Source organism: Petaurus breviceps, unplaced genomic scaffold (genome assembly GCF_028583685.1).
Source record: "Petaurus breviceps papuanus isolate PSGF00001 unplaced genomic scaffold, PetGlider_PUasm1.0 138, whole genome shotgun sequence".
NCBI lineage: Eukaryota > Metazoa > Chordata > Mammalia > Diprotodontia > Petauridae > Petaurus > Petaurus breviceps.
The window spans coordinates 28,723,147-28,742,876 of NW_027185694.1; the positions used below are offsets into that span (position 1 = coordinate 28,723,147).

Here is a 19,730-nt window from a genome sequence, read left to right on the forward strand (position 1 = left end):
GAAAGAAAGAAAGAAAGAAAGAAAGAAAGAAAGAAAGAAAGAAAGAAGGGAGGGAGGGAAAAGAAGGGAGGGAGGAAGGAAAGAAGGAAAGAAGAAAAGAAGGAAGGGAGGGAGGGAAGGAGGGAGGAAGGAAGGATTTATACAAGGCCTACTATGTGCCAGGCATTGTGCCAAGCACTTTCCAAATATTTCATTTGGTCCTCATTTGAGAATAATGAGGGGAGACAACATGCAAACAACTATGTTTATAGAAAAATATATACAGGTTATATTGGAGATCATGTCAGAGAGAAGGCCCTAGCAATAAGGAGAACTGGGAAAAGTGTCCTACAGAAGGAGAGACTTTAGCTGAGCACAGAAGGAAGCCAGGGAAGTCAGAAGATGGAGGTGAGGGGGGAGAGCGGTCCAGGCAGGTGAGATGGAGTGTTTCGAATCAGTAGCACTGAGACCAGTGTCACTGGGTTGTAGAATATTGGGGCAGGGGGAGTAAGATGCAAGAAGACTGAAGGTAGGAGAGGCCTAGGCTATGGAGGGCCTTAAAAGTCAAGTAGAGGTTTTACATTTGATACTAGAAGTAATAAGGAGTTGCTAGAATGAGGAAGATGTGACGTGAAGAAGGCACTGGATTTGGGGGTATGAGAGAACTGGAGAGAAAGCCCTCTCAGACACCTACAAGCTGTGTGACAATGGGCATGTCACTTCACCCAAGTCTCAATTTCTTCACCTGCAATGGGAAGATCAAGACCTGTAGCACTGTACTTACTCTATGAGCTTGTCGGGAGGAGCCCATGAGAAAATGCATGCATGAGACATTTGACAGACCTTGAAGCACAAGATAAATGTCCGTGATTGCATACACTTGTTCCTGGTCCAGTCTGGGATTTTCCAGCAGCAAAAGCCAGTGCTAGAGAGGAAGAACCTTAGAGGCCCTGGGGACGGGTTCTGCCCCTCCTACCCTAGGCCACTGCTCTTCCCTGGAGCTGACCCCATAGCAAGAGGCTGGGGAGAGAGGGAGCAGAGAATACCCACAGGCTCCCTAGGAGAGCAGTATCACAGATATAGGACTTGAAGAGACCTTAGAAATCATCTCATCCAACCCTCCCATTTTACAGATGAGGAAAGTGAGGCCAAGAAAAGTTAAGTGACTTATCTCTGATCCCACAGTTAGTAGGTAACCCAGGTCCTTGGATTCCAAAACCCTCATGCACTGTATGATCTGATCTCTCTGGTGGGGGGCCAAGACTACTGCCCAGGGTGCCCTTGGAGTTTCAACCAGCACTGGACCTCTTCTTGTCTCCTCTGAGAGCTAAGGAAAGTGAAGCCCAGAGATGGAAGGTGTTTTGCTCATGGTCAGACAGTCCTCTGAGAGCTCTACATGATCACTGCCAGTCCCACTCAGTCCTGTTTCACTACCCCCAACAGCTATCCCAGAAACACATGTTTGCACGTGGGTGTCTGTGCATATATATGCCTGCATGTTTCTGCTGACAGCTCTCCAAAGCTCTGAGGGCCACACCATCTTAGTCTCCTTTACTGGATCAGCTGAGGGAAAGGTGGCTGAGACCAAATCCTCTCCTTGTGTCCTTGATCCCCTTTGTATCTAAAACATATTTGTTGAATTCAGTTTAGCACAGGCTCCTCTAACCTACGTGTGGGGGCTGGTGGGGCAGCAATCACCATAGTTTGGGCTGCTGGGGGAGACCAGCAGAACCTGGTACAACAGAAAAAAAAAAGTGGCTTTGGAGAGAGGCCTTGGGGTCTGGTCACATTTCTGCCACTCATTAGCTGTGCTTCTTTGGGCAAAGCACTTCATTTCTCTGGGATTGAGTTTTCTCATCTTTAAAACAGACAGAAATACCCAAAACTACCTACTTTGTTATAAGGAAAGTACTCTATGAACCCTAAAGGGGAGTTGTTGCTATTGTTTGTGTTGTGTCTGTGGTAGTAAGGACATAGTCCAGAACCTTATCTATCACCCCGTGGCATCTCTGGAAAACTCTCAGGAGTACTATGACTTGATTATATCTGACACCACATTTTCCAGACTCATTTTTGCTTTTAATAAAGCAATGCTGCCAGTTATCTGTCTTCCTCCTCCAAACTACTTTACAAATGAGATACAATAAATAGAGCATTGGACCTGAGTTCAAATCCAGTCTCAAATACTCACTAGCTGTGTGATCCTGGACAAGTCACTTAACCTCTATCTGCCTCAGTTTCCTCATCTATAAAACAAGGGGGTAACAATAGCATCTACCTCCTAGTATTGTGAGACTCAATATCAAATGAGATAATACTTGCAAAGCAGTTTGCAAACCTCAAAGTTCTATATTAATCCTAGTAGTAGTAATAGTAGTAGTAGTAGCAGCAGTATTAGTATTAAATTGGCTATCATGTCTCTCTACTGGGCAAACATGTATCACATTTGCAACCTCGGGCAGTTTCTAGTCACTTTTTAAAATTTCCTTTTCTGGGTTCTTGCTTTATACTGGTTAAACTTTTACAGGGGTCACAGTCAAAGTCAATTTCTTTGCCTTTTTTCTGCCTCTCCCCCTTGTTTCTTATATCAACCACTCATTTGAACAGCTAGGTTGAAGCTTTTGCAATTGTTCACAGTATCTTCCCATCTTTGTCCCTTTTCCTAATTTGGTGTTGATTTTGACCCTTGCTCTGACTAATCAATGGACCAAACAAGACAGGACTAAACTAAGACAGACTAAACTAAGTGATCATTTCCTGTCTCTCCAGATATATCCAGAACAGATACTATTCAGGGCTCATCATTTTCAGTGCCTTGACTCTTTTCTGGAAGTAAGCATTAATGGTATAGAGATGTATCAGAGGTTTCTTAGGCACCTACATCCCCTCTTTTAGTGCTCAAACCTGAGTGACATTTTCCAACATACTTTTTTTTTTTTCCCGGCCATCTTCTTCTGTCCACACTGAAGTCACCAAGTGCCAGACTCTACTGCTTAACTTGGTTTGAAGGGTTGTGTCAAGTTCATCATAGAATTTCTTCATCCATTAACTGATGCTGGCACACAAGTTGGAATCATCTTCAAGGCAGTCTTTTTTTAGCCATGGTCATCATGAGCACAGCAACAAAATAATCCAAATGTTCCACAAAATGATGGTTTTCATGTCCTCTGGGTGCCTGAAGAAACCAGCTCTTTGTCCCTCTCCAGGGACAGCCTGGGAGCCGTATTTCCTTTCATTTAGTTACAACTTCCTTGTCTTCTCGTTTTGTTTATCACAAGAATATCAATTCTAATGTGGTTCAAATAATCCTAGAGGTATGTCATCACTGACCATTGGACAATAATCTCTGTACCTACAGTTAAGCCTGTCTAAAAATCTCGCATTTTTAAAGTATCTTCTGCCATCTTTTCCTCCTCTCTGCCCCTGGTACTATAGAAGAGGATCCTGGACTTACATAGGACTAAGAGCCATTTTGTTTTTTGCTCCATGGATTTCCACGACAACCAGTTCCTTAAAAGGTGATGAGCTCCTTTGTACCTGGCTAGATTCTAACCTGTACCAGTAGACTCAATCTGTCATTGAGAAAGATTTACTCAAAGATTTTCCAGCATGGTAGAAATTGAAGAACTTATGTTCCACTAGAAGAGCCTTCAGGAACCCAGAATCACCTCCATACCACAAGGCACAAAAGAAGTCTTCTGGGGCAGCTAGGTGGTGCAGTGGATAGAGTCAAGAGGACCTGAGTTCAAATCCAACTTCAGATACATACTAGCTATGTGACCCTGGGCAAGTCACTTAATCCTGATTGCCCTCCCCTACCTCCCTCCAAAAAAAATAATAGGCCTCTGTGGTGTACCAATATAGTATATAAAATAGAGTGTAGCTTTTCATAAACCTATAGTTATAACAAATCCAAATGGTTCTCCTTCAAAAGGGCCCACACAACAAGTACCTGAGTTCATTAGTGTTTGGCATGATAACTAACAAAAGCAGCTACTTTCCTAAGCAGAAAACTAGTGGACTAAAAGGGCTGGCTGCTAGTTTCTCTTAGTCCTTCACCCCTCTCACCATACTGTATAGTAAGAGAGCAGATAGCCCTCCCAGTTATCTTGGAGTGCTGGATTTGGAGTCGGGGAAGAGAGTTCAAATTCTGACTGCCAATATCATCTGGGTAGCCTGAAAAAAAAATCATTTAATAACTCTGGACTTCAATTTCCTCACCTACAAAGGGCTGAACTAGATGACCTTAGGGAGCATGGCACTGCACGCTATAAAGAGCTGGGCTTGGAGTAAGGAAAACCTGGGTTCAAATCCTGTTTCTGAACTTTAGTAGCTGTCTTTGAGGCTTGGTTTCCCCATCTGTAAAGTAAGGAGATTGGACTAGATGGCCTCTAAGGTCCCTTCCAGCTCTGAACATGAACCTGTGATCCCTTCAAGGCCTAAGATTCTGCAGTCCTGCCGTCCCCAGACCTCCACAGAAAGCCATACACTCTGAAAATTAAACAAGCTGAAAGAAGGAAGAGACAGAAATAAGGGAAGACGTGGTGGATTCCAAAGCCAGACTTCGACAAAGTACTAGGGGAGCCTGAATGCTGACTCATCCAGTCCAGGGGGCCCAAGTAGTCCATGATCCTTGAGTCCTAAATCAGGTACTGAAAAAGATTAACTTACCCCAGACCCGACATTGCCTCCCAAATGATGTTCCAATTCCTTTGCCCAGGCTAGTCCTCACAGTCCACTGTGGTCTGGAGTTATCCCACCTTTCCAGCCTTGCATAATTCTACTTCCCCTGGTACTCTATGCTCTCATTAAACTGGTCCATTCTCTATTATCCAAACATGCCATATGCACTCTTGCCTTCTTGCTCACCCTATTCCTTATGCTTATAATTCCCACCCCCTTCCCTGGCCCATCCTTTAAAGCTACCTCCCCCATGAAGCCTCCCCTGATGTCCCATCTGTAGTGACTTTCCCCTCCACCTCCAAACCTTGCTTTCTTCTGCAATTCTCTATCATATTAATTATGGTACTATACATTATCTGTGTTGGTGTCTTATCTCCACTAAAGGATAAACTCCACTAGGCAAATTTAATACCTTTTTTTTGCACACAGGACATGATTAATAAATAATTCACAAATAAAGTTACCAAGTGAGCTTTAATGAAGTGTGCTCTATAATGACTGACCAAAGGTGGGACTTGGACGGGTGAGGAAATCAAGGACTGAAGAACAGAGTGAGACTTCCCTGTTATACCTCTTCCCACTGTCCTGAGCCCTTGGAGCCCTTCCTATCTGTGGCTGGGTGGGGGCCATGGGCCTACAATGAACAACTGCTTTTGGTATTCTTAATCTAAACCAGAGAGGCAGTGAGCAAATGTGTGTGCCTGTCTCTCTCCCCCCAAGCAAACCCCCAATTTAGCAGCCCCAGTGCTCCCAGGGAATGCTTTCTAACAGGACTGGAATACAGCACAAGGGATGGGGGGATGGTGAGAGAAGAAGCATTTCTGTACTCTGGCTTGAAACAGCCCTCCAGGAGGAGGCCAGAAGGGATTTGTTACCAATCCAATTTAGTACCATTGTTTCAGGAGAGGGTTGGGAGGGGGGTAGGCTCCCTTAGATCCAGGAGCCAGGGACAGCTGGGCCTTCCTTCCAGCTCAAGGTTCTCACACAGCAGACAAACAGCACTGGTTATCTGAGTAGGGGGCTCAACCTCCTAATCCTACTCCCTTTGCAGTGAAGCATTGGGTTATGTCTCTGCCACCCAAACCTTACAACTCTGGGAATGGGCTACTGGAAGAATTTCCCTTCTGGACCCCAAGCAGGAGGCAGGATACCAGAGACTTGACTCCAAGAGAAACTGAGGCTTCCCTACCCTCAGTCTAGGCACGTGGGGGATTAGCAGAAGAAAGAAAGGGTGGTGGGAAGCTGGGAGGAACCCTGGGTGTTCTGACACTAAACAAATCATTAGGGTCACCAGTTTCAACCCTTGAGATAAAAGAACAGCCCAGCTGCCAAAAAGAGGTGTGGGAATGCACAGCTAGGGGTCCTAGCTCTGTCTCTGTCAATTCCCTAGACTATCTGCCTCTGGGCTAGCATCTGCAAAATGGGTATATGTGTGCACACATATATGTGTGTTTTGGAGGGGGAAGAGGTTTCATCAACTTAAAAAAATGTATTTCAGTAATGCCTCATCTTTATTATCTCAGTCATTTTAACCCTCCCCCAGGACAGAACTCCCTCTGACAAAGGAAAACAATTAAGTGACCACATCTGACAATGTACACAAAATTCTGCCCTAGCAGTCTTTGCTCTCTGCCATGAGGTGGGAGGTATGTTTCATTATCTGTTCTCTGGGGACCTTCATTGGTTTTTCAATTACTTAGAGTGTGACTTCCTTTTACTGATCAAAAAAATAGAAGACAACCACAATCATGTGGTTGACAAGGCTGCTACTAAGCTGACCCCGGGGGCAGGAGAAGTAGAATGAAACCAGATAAGAAATAGCTGGAGTATCCAGGGAGGTTCCCTTGGGCCTAAAACTGGAGGCATTGCTAGTGACTTTCCAGAATCATTTCTTTTTACTGAGACTTTGTTTCCCCAGGACCTATCCCAAACCAACACAACTGCCCCTGAGAGTAGATTAAACTCTGACTAACCCCCCCCCCCCCAATCAGACCATCTGGATGGGATACTGTGGCCTCGGTCTCCCTTTCCTTCCCATTGACTGTCACACAGGGCTGAACCAGTCTGGAAGAATTCCTGCTTGAGTTCTGCCTAGGTGAGCCCATACTTGGGGGCTGGGGACGTGGGAAGCTATTCAGTTTCCCCTTCCTACCCTCGGCCACACAAACTTGCCCATCCCAAAGTCTTTGAGACCTAATCCTGTCCCAGCACCTTCAATAGAATCACAGCATCACAGATTTTGAGCCAGAAGGGACCTCAGGGTCTACCATTTTACAGATGAGGAAACTGAGACCAAGGGACATTAAGTGATTTGCTGGAGGTTACACAGGTAAGAGAGTGAGACAGCAGGACATAAACCCAAAACTAGTGGTTTTTTCCACTGTACCACACTGTCTTTACAGGTGTGAAGCCTCAACTTTTCCCACCATATCTCTCCCTCTCACTCACACACACACACACACACACACACACACACACATACACATACACACACACACCCCTTTACATACACCCACATACACACGCACTTTACCTTTTAGGTCAGTCCCATCTTCAACCTGGGTTCTGTGTATCAAGGAGACAATGAGTCTGCAAGCAGCCCTAGGGGACTGGTTCACCTTCCCATCCTGCATCTGAAGCACTACTCAGGAAGACACCCTTCCCCCAATCCTACCCCCAGTGGAAAAGTCTGCCTTGTTTCCAGAGATCCTGGGAATACTCGGCCCCAGAACCGGAAACAAAGCAGCATCTCCCCAGAGCCACCTTCCCCTCCCCTTCCCCAATCCTGGGGGTCAGGTGGAGAATTCAAGGGAGAAAAACTGACTCCAAAATTTTTAGATCAGAAAATCTTTCTCTTCCGGACAAAGGGCCGGCCTCAGCAGCAGCTAGGCTCCCCCAGCTCCAGGAAGCCCTGCAGGATTTCAGGGTCGGCTACAACTTGAAACTGGCTAGGGATTTCCTTTCCGTTCCCCGCCTATTTGAAAACCGATTACCCTCTTCAAACCCGGATAGATTACCAACTCCCCCCTTCTCCCTTTCCCCCTTCTTTTCTGGAAAGAAAAATCGACAAGAAAGGGGAAATTAATCAGAAACAGCTTCTGAAGTTTCCTAGTCTGCTGCTCTGTTTCCAGTCTCCCCAGCACAGTCACAGCTCGATTCTTTGAGGGATGGCTTAAGTGCTGGAGGGAGAAAAGGATGAGCCCTTGGGTTAGTGACAAACAATCATCCAGAACCAAATGTTTGTGGTTCCTGACCCATTAAGATGAATTCATGGTGTCCTAAATTTGAGAGGCTAATGCTGCTCCTCCCCAAATCCACTGCCATCCCCTACCCTACTGCCTGTGGGACTCCCTGTCTTCAACAGGATAAGCAGTATGGGTCCATGAGTCCCTTTGTTCATACTCAAACCCCTAGAGCTGAAAGTAACCTGGAAGATCTGTTCAAAACCTCTCATTTTATAGGTTGATTAAAATGAAGGTAACATGACTTGTGCAACATGCTTCAAAACTAGGCCTTCCCCAGGAAGCCTTCTCCCACCAGCCCAACTCTCCAAGATTATCTCCTTTTCCTGAGCCCTCCTGGTCCTTTTATGGTATGATCACTCACCTAAGTGGGATGGAGCACCAGAGTCCAGAGATGGTTCCCCCCAAAATAATTCCTGACTCTCACTTCAATCCAACTACTACCACCCAGAAGGGAGGGGATAGGATCAGCTGGGGATAATAACCACACTATTCTATTCTCTTAGCATTGTGATAATACTAAGACTCCAAGTACTCTGTAAACCTTAAAAACCATTCTTTTCACAAGTTTCAGGACTCTTACCAGATACATGCCAGTCCATGGCCTCCTTTGTTTTAGGCTTCCAGAAAAGGGCTCTAATTCCAAACCGGGCCTCCTCCATCCAGAGGAATATCCCCTCAAGGGGTATCTACAGTGGTCAGCAGGCTGGAGATGGCACAGCTAATCTTGACCAATTACAAGAGCTCTCAGAGTCACTTCTGTGTACCCTCCCCCTCATAGGGCCCCAGTTAAGAGGCTTCTCTGGACTAGGAGAAAAAGGGAAAAGGGACATAGTCACCTCCTATCACACCTAACACCATAGTGAATATGGTTCCCTGCCCATGGGGGATAGAAGCAGAATGGAAATTTCTGCCTAAAATCCCCAGTCTCCTAGCAGGTACTTTCCCCTAATACCACTCCAAAGGCCCCTCTCTTCCCTTTGGGGAGGGGGCCAGGGTCTGAGTCCAGGGGGCTGAGGGGGAACCACACCCCCATACAACCAGCATCTTACAAATTGTCTAACAAATTATCTCTGCTGATCCACATCTGGTATGCATTTCCCTGTGGCTTTCATCAAGCCCCAGGCGACCAACTGCTCCCTCAGTCTCGCCTGACCGTCCAGATAAGTTACCCAGACAGGCAATAGAATGGACGGTCCCTCCCTCGAAAGACTCATAGACAGCTACAGCTGAAAGAGACCCTGGAGATCTAGTCCCAAACTCCTCATTTTACATATGGGCAAACTGAAGCCCTCAGAGGTAAATCGATTTGCCCAATGTCATATTGCTAATAAACAGCAGAGCCAAGATTCAAATCCCTGACTTCAGGTCCAGTAAGTTTTCTTACATCACTCCATAGGTACCAACACTACGAGGGCCCAAATGGAATATTGCTCCTGGACCCCCACTCAGTTAACTCTGGGACCACAGTAATTAGTATCATTTTAACAAATGGCCCTTATCCTGGGGATGGAAGAGAACCCTGGGATGTGGGTGGGACCTGGATTACCATCCTCATTACAGATAAATAGCCCTGTCTCCCCCATCATCTCCCCTCCCCCTAGCCTGGGCTTGGGGCTGAGACTCAGAGAGAGGCTTGAATAGCAAAGAAAACCCTATAATACCAGAGGAGTTGCATCTGCATAAGGTCCCCCTAGAGGGGTGTGGCCTGTATTTCAGGGAACAAAGCAACAGAAAGGGAGGGTACTCTCCTATCCCCTCCACTGTGAATCATCCAATCATACTATTTTAGATATAAAATCTACTCTGTAGCTCTGCAAAAGAACTTCAGGTAAATTGGATTAGCAGGTTATAGGTGCCCCACTTGGTCAAAGATCCCACTTGGCCCCAGGCCAACTCAACGATCCCTTTCAGTGTTTGGGGATGTCAGGTCCTTTCTGGCAGGGCTCCAGGAGCCTTTGTATCCAACCTGGAGGAGGTGGGGACTGACTAAATCTGAGGCTGAAGAGGGAAAGAGACACTGAGATGCTGTCACCCCACACCCACCCTTCTAGAGTCTATTAATGGCCACAGTGTTATAACCATGCCCCTCCCCTCCCTTCTAGTTTTGGGGATAGGGGTTGCAGGGAGAAGAAAGGAGAGAAGAGGAAAAATGGTCCTTGGGTGAGTACATGGGAGGCGGGGGGGGGGGGGGGGGGGGGGGGGGGGGGGCAGGTGGAAGGGGGGAGAGCAGCTTTCCACCCCTGGTCCAGCCTGAATTCAAATATACTCTAGTCCCTTCTCTAAGTAGAAAGCCCTGCCCCCACAAGCTGGGCTGGAGGCCTAAGGAACCCCACTCTGTTCCCCACCCCCAGAAGCTCTGAATAACCAAAAAGAAAGGACAGAAAGAAGGATGGAGGGAAGGTCACTGCACACAGAAAAAGCAGTTCCCCTGGAAGGGAAAGGGGGGGGGGAGTGGGAAGGGGAGGAAAGGAATGGGAAGGGATGTTCAACTTTTTAACCAGGGACTGGTATTCAAGGACTCATAGGTTTCAAGTCCTACTCTCCATCATTGACCTGCTGGGTATCTGACACTCTGGGCCTCTTTCCCCTATCCTTGTCCCCATCCCCTGACCCAAAGTCCCCTTCCCTAAAGGTCTTAAGGGTTGTAACTCACTGCTGTGGAAAGAGAGAGAGAGCCCAGGGCTATCTCTGTTGCATTCGGCCCAGTGGCTCTACCATATGGTGCCCATCCAGAAGGATTGCTCCCTGGGGGGCCACCCCCTCCCACCCGCTTCACTCAACAGCTGCCCCCTCTGAAGCTGTTCCAATTAGCCAAGGGTCACAGAGCAGAAGATTACAATAGTGACTTCAGAGCAGGCAGCAGCCACAGGCGTGTGCTCGGGGGAGCACTGTGAGTCAATGTATGGGAGTCACACGTTCACACATACAAACATATACTCTCCAATATGTAGACAGGCCCAAGGCATCCTCAGGTACCACGTCTGCAAATAGTAGCATTCACAGACGGCTGCCTCCAGGCTCAAACTTCTGCTGTGTGGGCTGAATCAGGGGTAAGGAGGGCCAGGGATGATCTCCAGACCACTCAATGAATCAATAAGGCCCTGATCATCAGTAGGGGCATTTAATGAGGTCACGTCTGTTCCCTGTAGACTAATGCATGCTGATTAGTAATAAGACCCCAGTGACTATATTAATGCAATTCTCCTTCTTCCCCCTCATCAATTCCCTGAAGTTTGGATTCCCCATGACCCCCTTGGGTCTGACCCTAATGCACTTGGCCTCCAAGGACTTGGGGGCTTCCTACCATCTTTGCTGGAGATCCACTCGAATGGCAAAATTCTGCCCATCATTTGCCCTATGGGGACATCCATACCAGGTAGACCCTCCCTCAGAAAAAGGCTAAAACAAGATGGCTATTCGAAGACAGCATAGGACAGGGGAGAGTCTTTCAGGCAGGGAAGTGGGTAAGTAGGAACTGCCAGTCAGCCCAGTTAAACCAAGAACTCAGGTCCCTGAAACTGTGCCTCTCTCTCCTCTAACCTAGTCCACCTACCTCCAATCTACTGAATGGCTGCCTCTCCACCAAGGGGCAGCTAGGTGGAGCTGTACATACCTTGAAGTCAGGGAGACCTGAGTTCAAATGTGACTCTGGCTAACTCTGGTCAAGTCTCTTCACTTCAGTCTCACTGGGTTGTTGTGAGGATCAAACAAAATAACACATAAAGAGCACTTGGTAAACTTAAATATAAACAACTATATAAATGCTAGATATTAGTATTATCACAAGATGAAAATATTTCAAATTTGTTGAATGCACTAAAAAAATACACTTTTCCAATCACAAACACCAGTTGTGCCAACAAGTACATTCATATGCACATACAAACACCCCATTATGAACTCACAGACCCATATAAACATATTAAGGGGGAAAAAAGCACCCACATAACACTTTCACACCCTCACATACCCACAATCACTTATACTCCTATGTTCCCCACTCAGATACAAGCAAAACAAACTTCTTGGAGGCTTTAGAGACGGCCTCCACTCTAACACTGAGCTCTGGTTGGTGGCTGAGCCAGGCAGCCCTGGCTATGGCCCTGCCCCTCACCCTAAGGACCTTCCTTCCTGGGCGGGCACCCCCAGTCCAAAGCAGGCTACCCTTCCAAATGGCTCCCAGCAAGACAGCAGGGTGAGGCAGTCAGATTCTAAGGACTCTTTGAAAACTGTTTTAGGGCTAAACCCTGGTATTAATGTGCCTTTGCTCAACCCTTTCATTAGCCAAGTTCTCAATCCCCACCCAAGCTTAATACAGTCAAAACTTCTCAAAGGTCAGTAATAAGCTCTTAAATATGGGCTCCAATTAACATTCAGGCTTCCCCATAGCTTCCTGCCCTATCCTACTTCCTCCTCAGAGTGAGCAGCTATAATTATTTGCTTCAGGATTCCTGGGCAGAGCTAAGTAGCAAAATCCACTTTAGCTCAGGCATCTAAAGACCCTATTAGACCAGCCAAGGCTCTTGGAAATTAGGACAGCCATTGAGATTTTCTTAACTTCAGGGGGAAGAAATGACCTGAAGAGACAACAGGATTATTTCAGAATGGGACAAAGATCATTAGAGACAGGACCAATCCCTGGGGGGTCAGAGTGGTTATTGACACTGTGTTTCAATCAATAAATGAGGGCCTGGCCCAGTCCCTTTCCACTGACTGCCAGAGTTGGCAGGCTTGGATTTCTTCACTTGAACCAACAGGATTGTGGAAGAAATTCCAGAAATGTTCATCATCCACATGAAAGAGGTAGGAACTCCTCAACCTTTGGTGTGAGTCCCAACTATCTTCTCCTTGTCTGTCTCTTCAAATGATCTCCAGTTTTATGCTAATTCTTTAAATTAAAGTGGACTGGAGCCCAGGTTCCTATCTTCCCTTTCCTAATTAATTACTACCTTAGGCAAGCCACTTGACCTCAGAGCCTGTTTTTTCATCTGTAAAATAAGAAGGTTGGATTAGAGGGTCTCTGAGGTCTCTTACAACTCTATAGGACTATAGCTGAAATTGAATCTGCTTGATGGAGAGGAGGAGGAGGAAGGTAGAGGGAATAACAGTACCTCTGGATAAAACCAAAGACTTCCTGGGGAGATTTAGAGTCTGGGACTGGAAGTTCTAGTTCCAACCACCTCTCATTTTCAAAGTGACCCGCTAATAAACCCCTATCCCTTTTTCAATTTCACCATCTGTAAACTGAGGGAATTGTACCAGATGACCCCAAAGGACTCTCCCAGATCTGCCATTCTGGAAGTCTAGAATGTGTGTAGAGGGCTTTGTTTCTCAGGAACCATCTCTTCCATTATGCAGAGGCAATGTGGTTTTACCTACCCTACATAAAAGACTCCCCAAGAATTTGTTTTGCATGACTATACATATTTGTAACGGTTTTGTTTTTCTAGCCTCCTCAGTTGGTGGGGGAAGGGGAGGGAGAGTCTAGGAGAGAATTCACAATTGAAAATAAATTTGAATTTAAATAAAAAGGATCCCCAAGATAATCTTTATCAGTACCTTCAAGCAGAAATACTTATTTCCAAACTTTCCTACCCAGTCCCAGAGAAGTCTAGGTTACCTCTTGAGAACAGAGAACTGACTCTTCCCATAAACATGGACCATTAGGAATGCTGGGGGAAATATAGCTGTTCCCTCCTGAACAGACATACCTGCTTCCTGCAAGCTAAAAACTGTCTCCTCTGACCCTCTCTTCCGCCTAAAAGAGGTCTCAGACAGGCCCCTGCTCAGTGACACTCCTTAAGAGATTGATAGGGCTGTGATACATGAACCCAGAACCACTAAAAAAAAAAAAAAGGCTTCTATATCATTATCAGTATAAACTCAAGGGCTAAAAGGTTAGGAGGAAAAAAAAAACTATAGTCATTTATCTTGGGGGAGGTGGGGGGAGAGGAAGGGAGGAAGGAGGACAGACAATCTACAAATCAGACTGTCAGAGTTGGAAGGTACCTTAAAGATCATCTGGTCCAAATTCCTTCATTGCTATAAGGGGAGATAGGAACCCAGACAGGAATTGACTAGCCCAAGGTCACAGAGTGAGATAAAATTGCAATCGGAATTCGGTCCCCATCCAGAAAACTTTCTACCACCCATAGCCTTCTTCCAGATTAGTCTGGAAAGCTCAAGAGGGTAATTATCATCAGAAGTGCTTTCAACATAATTCCATTCAACAAACTTTTCTTAATAAGCACAGACCTAGTGCAAAGCATGGTACATTCAAATGAAGTCATTCCTGCCCTCTAGGAGTTTATGCTCCACATAGAGAAAGTAAGTCTAGCCAGTGCACAAAGCATATTCATTACCCAGGTCCACATGGACCAGGCAGTTGGGGCCACCAGGCATCAGAGGGAAACTGGGCTGGAACTGGTATAATAGAAAGAACATCCAACTGGGAGTCAGGAAACCTAACATTTACTGTGTGACACTAAGAAGTCACTGAACTTCTCCTCTAAGCCTCAGTTTTCTCAATCAAATCAATTAAGCACCTACTATGCTAGGTTCTGGAGAAAGAAACAATCCTTACTCCCAAGATGCTCACATTCTCATCTGTAAAATGGATACAATGAGGGTATATTCCCCACACTCAGAAAGTTGTTGTGAGGAAAGCATTGTGTAAATTGCCAAGTGTTGGACATACATGAGCTGCCTTTACAATTATAAATCCAATAATTGATAAGATGGTCTAATCTCCAAGATAAATTAGAGTCAATTTAATATAGTCCTATGGTCTGACCATCAAGAAAGTACAAAGGAAAGAAACCGGGGTGGGGCTAGCGCTGGTGCTGTTCTCACCAAGGAGATGACTATCTTGGCAGATACACACAGTACACTATTAGAGCCCAGTGGATCTGGGTTTGAGAGGCTTGAGCGTGTGTGTGTGTGTGTGTGTGTGTGTGTGTGTAGGTGGACACCAAAATGTCTACACTGAGTCTCTATCTTAGAGATCAGAAGGCTTCAGTTTCCCTTCCTCCTGGAGGCATCTCCTTAATTCCACTTTCCAGCTGCCAATAACACTAAATCCTGAAGCTAATGGAGTAACCCTGTAATTGGAGAGGGGGCTCACCCGGATGCTCGAGCACGCTCGCGCGCACACGCCTCTCTCAAACCCACATCAACTCCTTGATTCACTTCACCTTGTGGGTTGGGCCACAACATTCAGTACAACTAAGCAGGGCTCTAGCCCTCCCTAAACAGACAGATGGATGGACTGGGACAGATAGACAGACAGACAGACAGACACACACACATATACACACATTTCTAAACTAAAGCAGAGAGAAAGGGGAAAACCAAACATCTGTAGGGTCTATGGATTTCTGACAGTCACAGACACTCTACCTACCTCTTTCCTGTTAATTAAAACACCAGTCAATATGCTTATCACAGAAACAGGAGCTGGAAGGAATCTTAGAAACCATCTAGTACAACCTACTCATTTTACACATAAGAAACTTGAAGTTCAGAGAGTGAAATACCCAAGACCTCCTCACAAGTAGTGAGAGCAGATCTAGAATTCAAACCTAGGGTATCTTGATGCCAACTCTACTCTTCTTTCTACTATACCAAGATGCCTTCTGAGTCCTTCCCAGGAAGCATTATGTCTTTAACACTCTTCTCCCCTCATGCTCAGCCCAAAGCCCATAGGCTTGTAAGGCCCCCCAAACCTAGAATGTGCAGGATGTAGAATTATGTGCCTGACATTGGAAGGAAAATCCGAGGAGCAAATTCCAGGTTAGCCAGTCCAGGCTAGGACCAGCAGACACAGACCAGTCATTTCTGTGGCATTAGTTCCAGGACTACATAAGCTCATTCACTTGATGTTGGGCCAGCTGCTTCCTCCAGCAACAGTACTTAATTTCTGCTTGTGTCAAAGGAGTCAGCAGGGGAGTTGTGGGACCCTTTCCTGCTAACTGCTATGAGACACAGATTTTACCTCAAGCCATGGTGATATTGCTCCAAGTCCCTCTTCTGGGGAAAAGAGTCAGAGTGAGAAAAAGAAAACAGGGTGCTAAAGCACTAGAAATTTTTGTACACAAATTGTTCTCACAACACCAGTTCATTTCTGTCTCCTAACTGCCCCCAAAATGCCAAAGGGCTTTGCCTATCCTCAAACAACGTCCCATACTTACATTGCCCTGATGGAACTTGTTAGGAGTGAACAGAGAGACAACTCATTTCCCAAACATTTCTTGCACGTCCACTCGGACCCCAAAACCCCTAGAGCTGCCTGTCTGTGTGGTTCAACAAAGCCTGAATCCCTGAAAGCTGGCAAACAGGGAGGGCAGCTCCCTGCAGGCTTAGCACAAGAGGGAAGGTCTTTAAGCTTTGTAAGACTATTCACTTTCCCAAACACAATGTCTTTCCCTATTAGAAAGGGTTAGTTAAGACTTCCAGTCATGGGAAGACTCTCCCTTTGGGCTGCTTCCTGGTCCAGAGAAGCTACTAACAGGCCAGCAGCAAAGATACAGTGAATACAGTAATAGCCAACAGGGAAGATTCACCCCCAATCCAAGAGCACAGAATTAGAGATCATCTAATAAAACTATCTCACAGGAATTGTAATTAAGGCCTAGAGAGATTAAGTAATTTATCCAAAGTCAAGCTGGTCAAAAGGGGTGGACACCCCCCCTCCCAATTCAGTGCCCATTCTACTGCACTATTCCCTAAGTTCCACTCAAGAAAACTAACTGTGTCTGTCAGAGGCAACTCCTGGCCACTCATTTTGCCAGTTGGCAATCCAGTAGACCCTTGGCTTTCTGCATTTTGGGGTTTCCCAGCTAATAGGAAACATGTTTATATCACTCCAGGATATAAAAAACCATCTCCATTCCCTACCCTCCATAAGCCTTCGGCCAGTTCCTTACCCTGACTTTAGAAACCAAAAAACTCACAAGATTGAATTCTAGTCACCAGCTTCAACACAGACGCAAAGGAGATCCCTTTCTGGATCTCAAGTCTTCGTTGCCTTTCCTTAGAAACGGATTTGGTTCCCCCAGCCCCGATCTTATGGGGTTCTGTTACTGTCATGGATCGCCCTTCCTTACTTACATCTCTCTCCCATCTTCAGTGACTTTCTCTAGGCTCCTACCAAAGTTAGGGAGGTGGTGGGCTCCTGAGCCTACATCCCCACCTAATTCTCTTAAGCTAGTTTCAAAGATTCAACAGCATGCGAACACTCTCCGCCCCCCCCCCCCCAACACACATATAGAAATTCCTCCGATGTCCAAATCTGAGGAGGTTGTACTGTTCCCCTGCTTTCCACAGGGGCCTAATTAGATACTGGGCCACAGTCGGTACGGACAATTCTTCCTTCCTCCCCGTGAACGACAATCCTTTCTGGAGGACCTGGCCCGGGAGGGTGGGGTCTTGAAGGATACCTTACTCTTTCAGGCTGTTCGTTAAAAGTCTTCCGGAACTGCTGGGACCCACTTCTCTCCAAGCTGCTAAAAGTTTCTGGGCAACACCCTCTCCAGCCCCTATCTTCACTGCCTGTGACAGACCTTAAAAACTGTTTTAAGCAGCCTTAGCTACAAAGGACATTGTGATAGAGGGCTTTCCCTCTTCCCCCAAAAAAAGAAAGGCGGAGGAAGGAGGGTGTCGAAAATGACGTGAGGAGCAAAAGCCTTTCTGGGTGCCCGGAGGAGACTTTTCCTGAACCTACCAAAAGAAAACCAGAAGGCCTCAGTTCCCAGCGGAGTAGAAGGATCTGACTGGAAGGAGGAAAGGAGATCCGAGGCTGGAGTGGAAGAAGTGTACCGAAGTGGGAAAAAAAAAGTGTACAAAGTTGAAGAGAAGTGGGCATCATCTCAAAGGGTGGTGTCCCAGAGAGGAGAGAGGCGGGAGAAAATGTCCCAGATGAGACGGATCTCACAGGAAAGCAGGGGGTCAGGAGATTCCAGCTGCCTTCAGAAGTGACCATACCCCTAGTCAGACTTGGGCCGTCTAAGATCCCTACCCCAGGTTCGAGGAGGAGGACAGCGGGATGCTTACCTGTACCAGGCGAGCCCCTTGTTGTAGCACCTGTCGAAGAAGTGGGGCTCGGCTCCGAGTGCTCGGACGTCGGGGTGCACCCTCAGAAACTCGAGCAAGGCTCGCGTGCCACCCTTCTTCACGCCCACGATGAGTGCCTGCGGGAAGCGTCGGCTCCCGAAACTGCTGGCTAAGGGCAGCCCGCCCCCACCGGGTGTCCCAGGGCTTCGGGGAGCCCCAGCTGCGCCGCGCTCCGTCTCGGGCTCTGCGGGTTCCTCAGACTCAGCTGCCGTTGCTGGGAGAAGGCGTCCGGGCCGCGGCGCCCAGGACGGCGGCTGTGGGGTGCGGGTGGCCGGGGGCGCGGCGGGCTGCGACGGGGGGCGGGCAGCGGCGCAGGGGCCGGACAGGCAATAGAAAAAGTAGGTGCCGAGCAGGAGCACAGAGAGCAGCAGCGGCGCTCGGGGCGGCGCGCGGAGCAGCGCCCCGAGGTGCGCCCGGAGCCCCGGGCCCCCCGCGCCGCTGCCTTCCCCGCCGCCGCCGCCGCTACGTCCCATGAAGCCTCGTTGCGCCCGGAGCCCGGAGCAGGGGCCGTGGAGCGCCGCGCGGAGCGTGCATCCCGGCCCTGGCCGCGCTCTCTCAGCCGGGCGTCTCGGCTTCTGCACGGCCGCCGGCTGGCCCAGGCAGAGGCAGCAGGGAACAGGGGAGGAGAGAAGGGGTGGGGAAGGGCGAGGAGGGGCCCAGCAGCCCCCGCCCCTGCCTGCCCCGCCCCGCCCCGACCCTACTTGAGCCCGCCCCGCCTCACCCTGCCGGAGTGCGCTTCCCCCTCTCCACCCTCCCGCTACCTATAGAATCCTTCTACGCTACGGCCTCCTGGGTAACCCCTGCTGCTTGGGGTGCGAGGAACTGAGAACACAGTCCCCTTAGGGTCCCAAGCGCGCTACCTCCTCCTATAGAATTGCTGCAAACCTGGGACAGTCACTAGAACACAGGCCTCGGAGACACGCGTAGATACGTGACCCGAACGAACATACCCCAGATGTACGCCTTCCTGGGAGAACAAAAACACACACACCGGACGCTAGGCACACACATTATAGGACATTTGGGCACACATTCCAGGAGAATATAAGGACACGTGAAAAGACCCTGGACAGACTCTTGGCGCTTTCCCAATTCCGGGACCTGGCTGGTTCCTTAAGTCCTTCACGCCCTCACCCCACCAGGGTCCCGCTCCCCTGGAGCCCCGATTAACTCTTTCCCTCTCTTCCAACTCAGAAGGGTACCCAGTGGGAGGGGGGGTCTTTGGAGAGCGTGAGAGGTGACAAGTTGTCCTAGGTGAGTGGGTCGCCATCGACTGCTTCGAGGGGGCACAGCTGGGCGGGGGACATCCCTGTTCACTGTCCCAGAAGGGCCTGAACGTGCGTGTGTATAATTTTAGGAGTCCAAGTCCGAATACAGCCTCGGGCAGGGCTGAACTGGCTCCAGCTCTGGGGCAACAGAGAGAACTGGTTGTTTTCCCGGGCGTCGGAACAGGACAGAGAAAAAGGCAAGGGCGAAGTTTCTTATGGTTTGTGAGACTTGTTTCTCAAACCAGCATCTGCTACTGCGGCCTTTCACTTGGGTTTAGATTTGAGGCTTCTCCCAGAGCCGTTTTTCCTCTCCCGGGTCCTTTGGTGCTTCGTCCTGTGAGTTACCCCCACCCCCTCCTCGCCCCCCGTCCGTGCGCGCGCGCGCACACACACACGCGCACACACACACACACACACACACACACACACACACACACACACACAC

The 19,730-nt window shown here is 48.0% G+C and overlaps 2 protein-coding genes across 2 annotated transcripts in view; one reads left to right on the plus strand and one right to left on the minus strand.

Moving 5' to 3' along the window:
- HS3ST6 (heparan sulfate-glucosamine 3-sulfotransferase 6) overlaps positions 1–18,594 on the minus strand; it is a 36,192-nt gene extending 17,598 nt beyond the window's left edge. Inside the window, exon 1 of the mRNA XM_069062722.1 lies at positions 17,958–18,594. Coding sequence (XP_068918823.1) covers positions 17,958–18,490 — 533 coding nt within the window. The 5' untranslated portion in view covers positions 18,491–18,594. The remainder of the gene's footprint in view (positions 1–17,957) is intronic.
- The window catches only part of TBL3 (transducin beta like 3), a 130,174-nt gene continuing 120,519 nt past the window's right edge, over positions 10,076–19,730 (plus strand). Inside the window, exon 1 of the mRNA XM_069062702.1 lies at positions 10,076–10,082. Within this exon, the coding sequence (XP_068918803.1) occupies positions 10,076–10,082 (7 nt within the window). The remainder of the gene's footprint in view (positions 10,083–19,730) is intronic.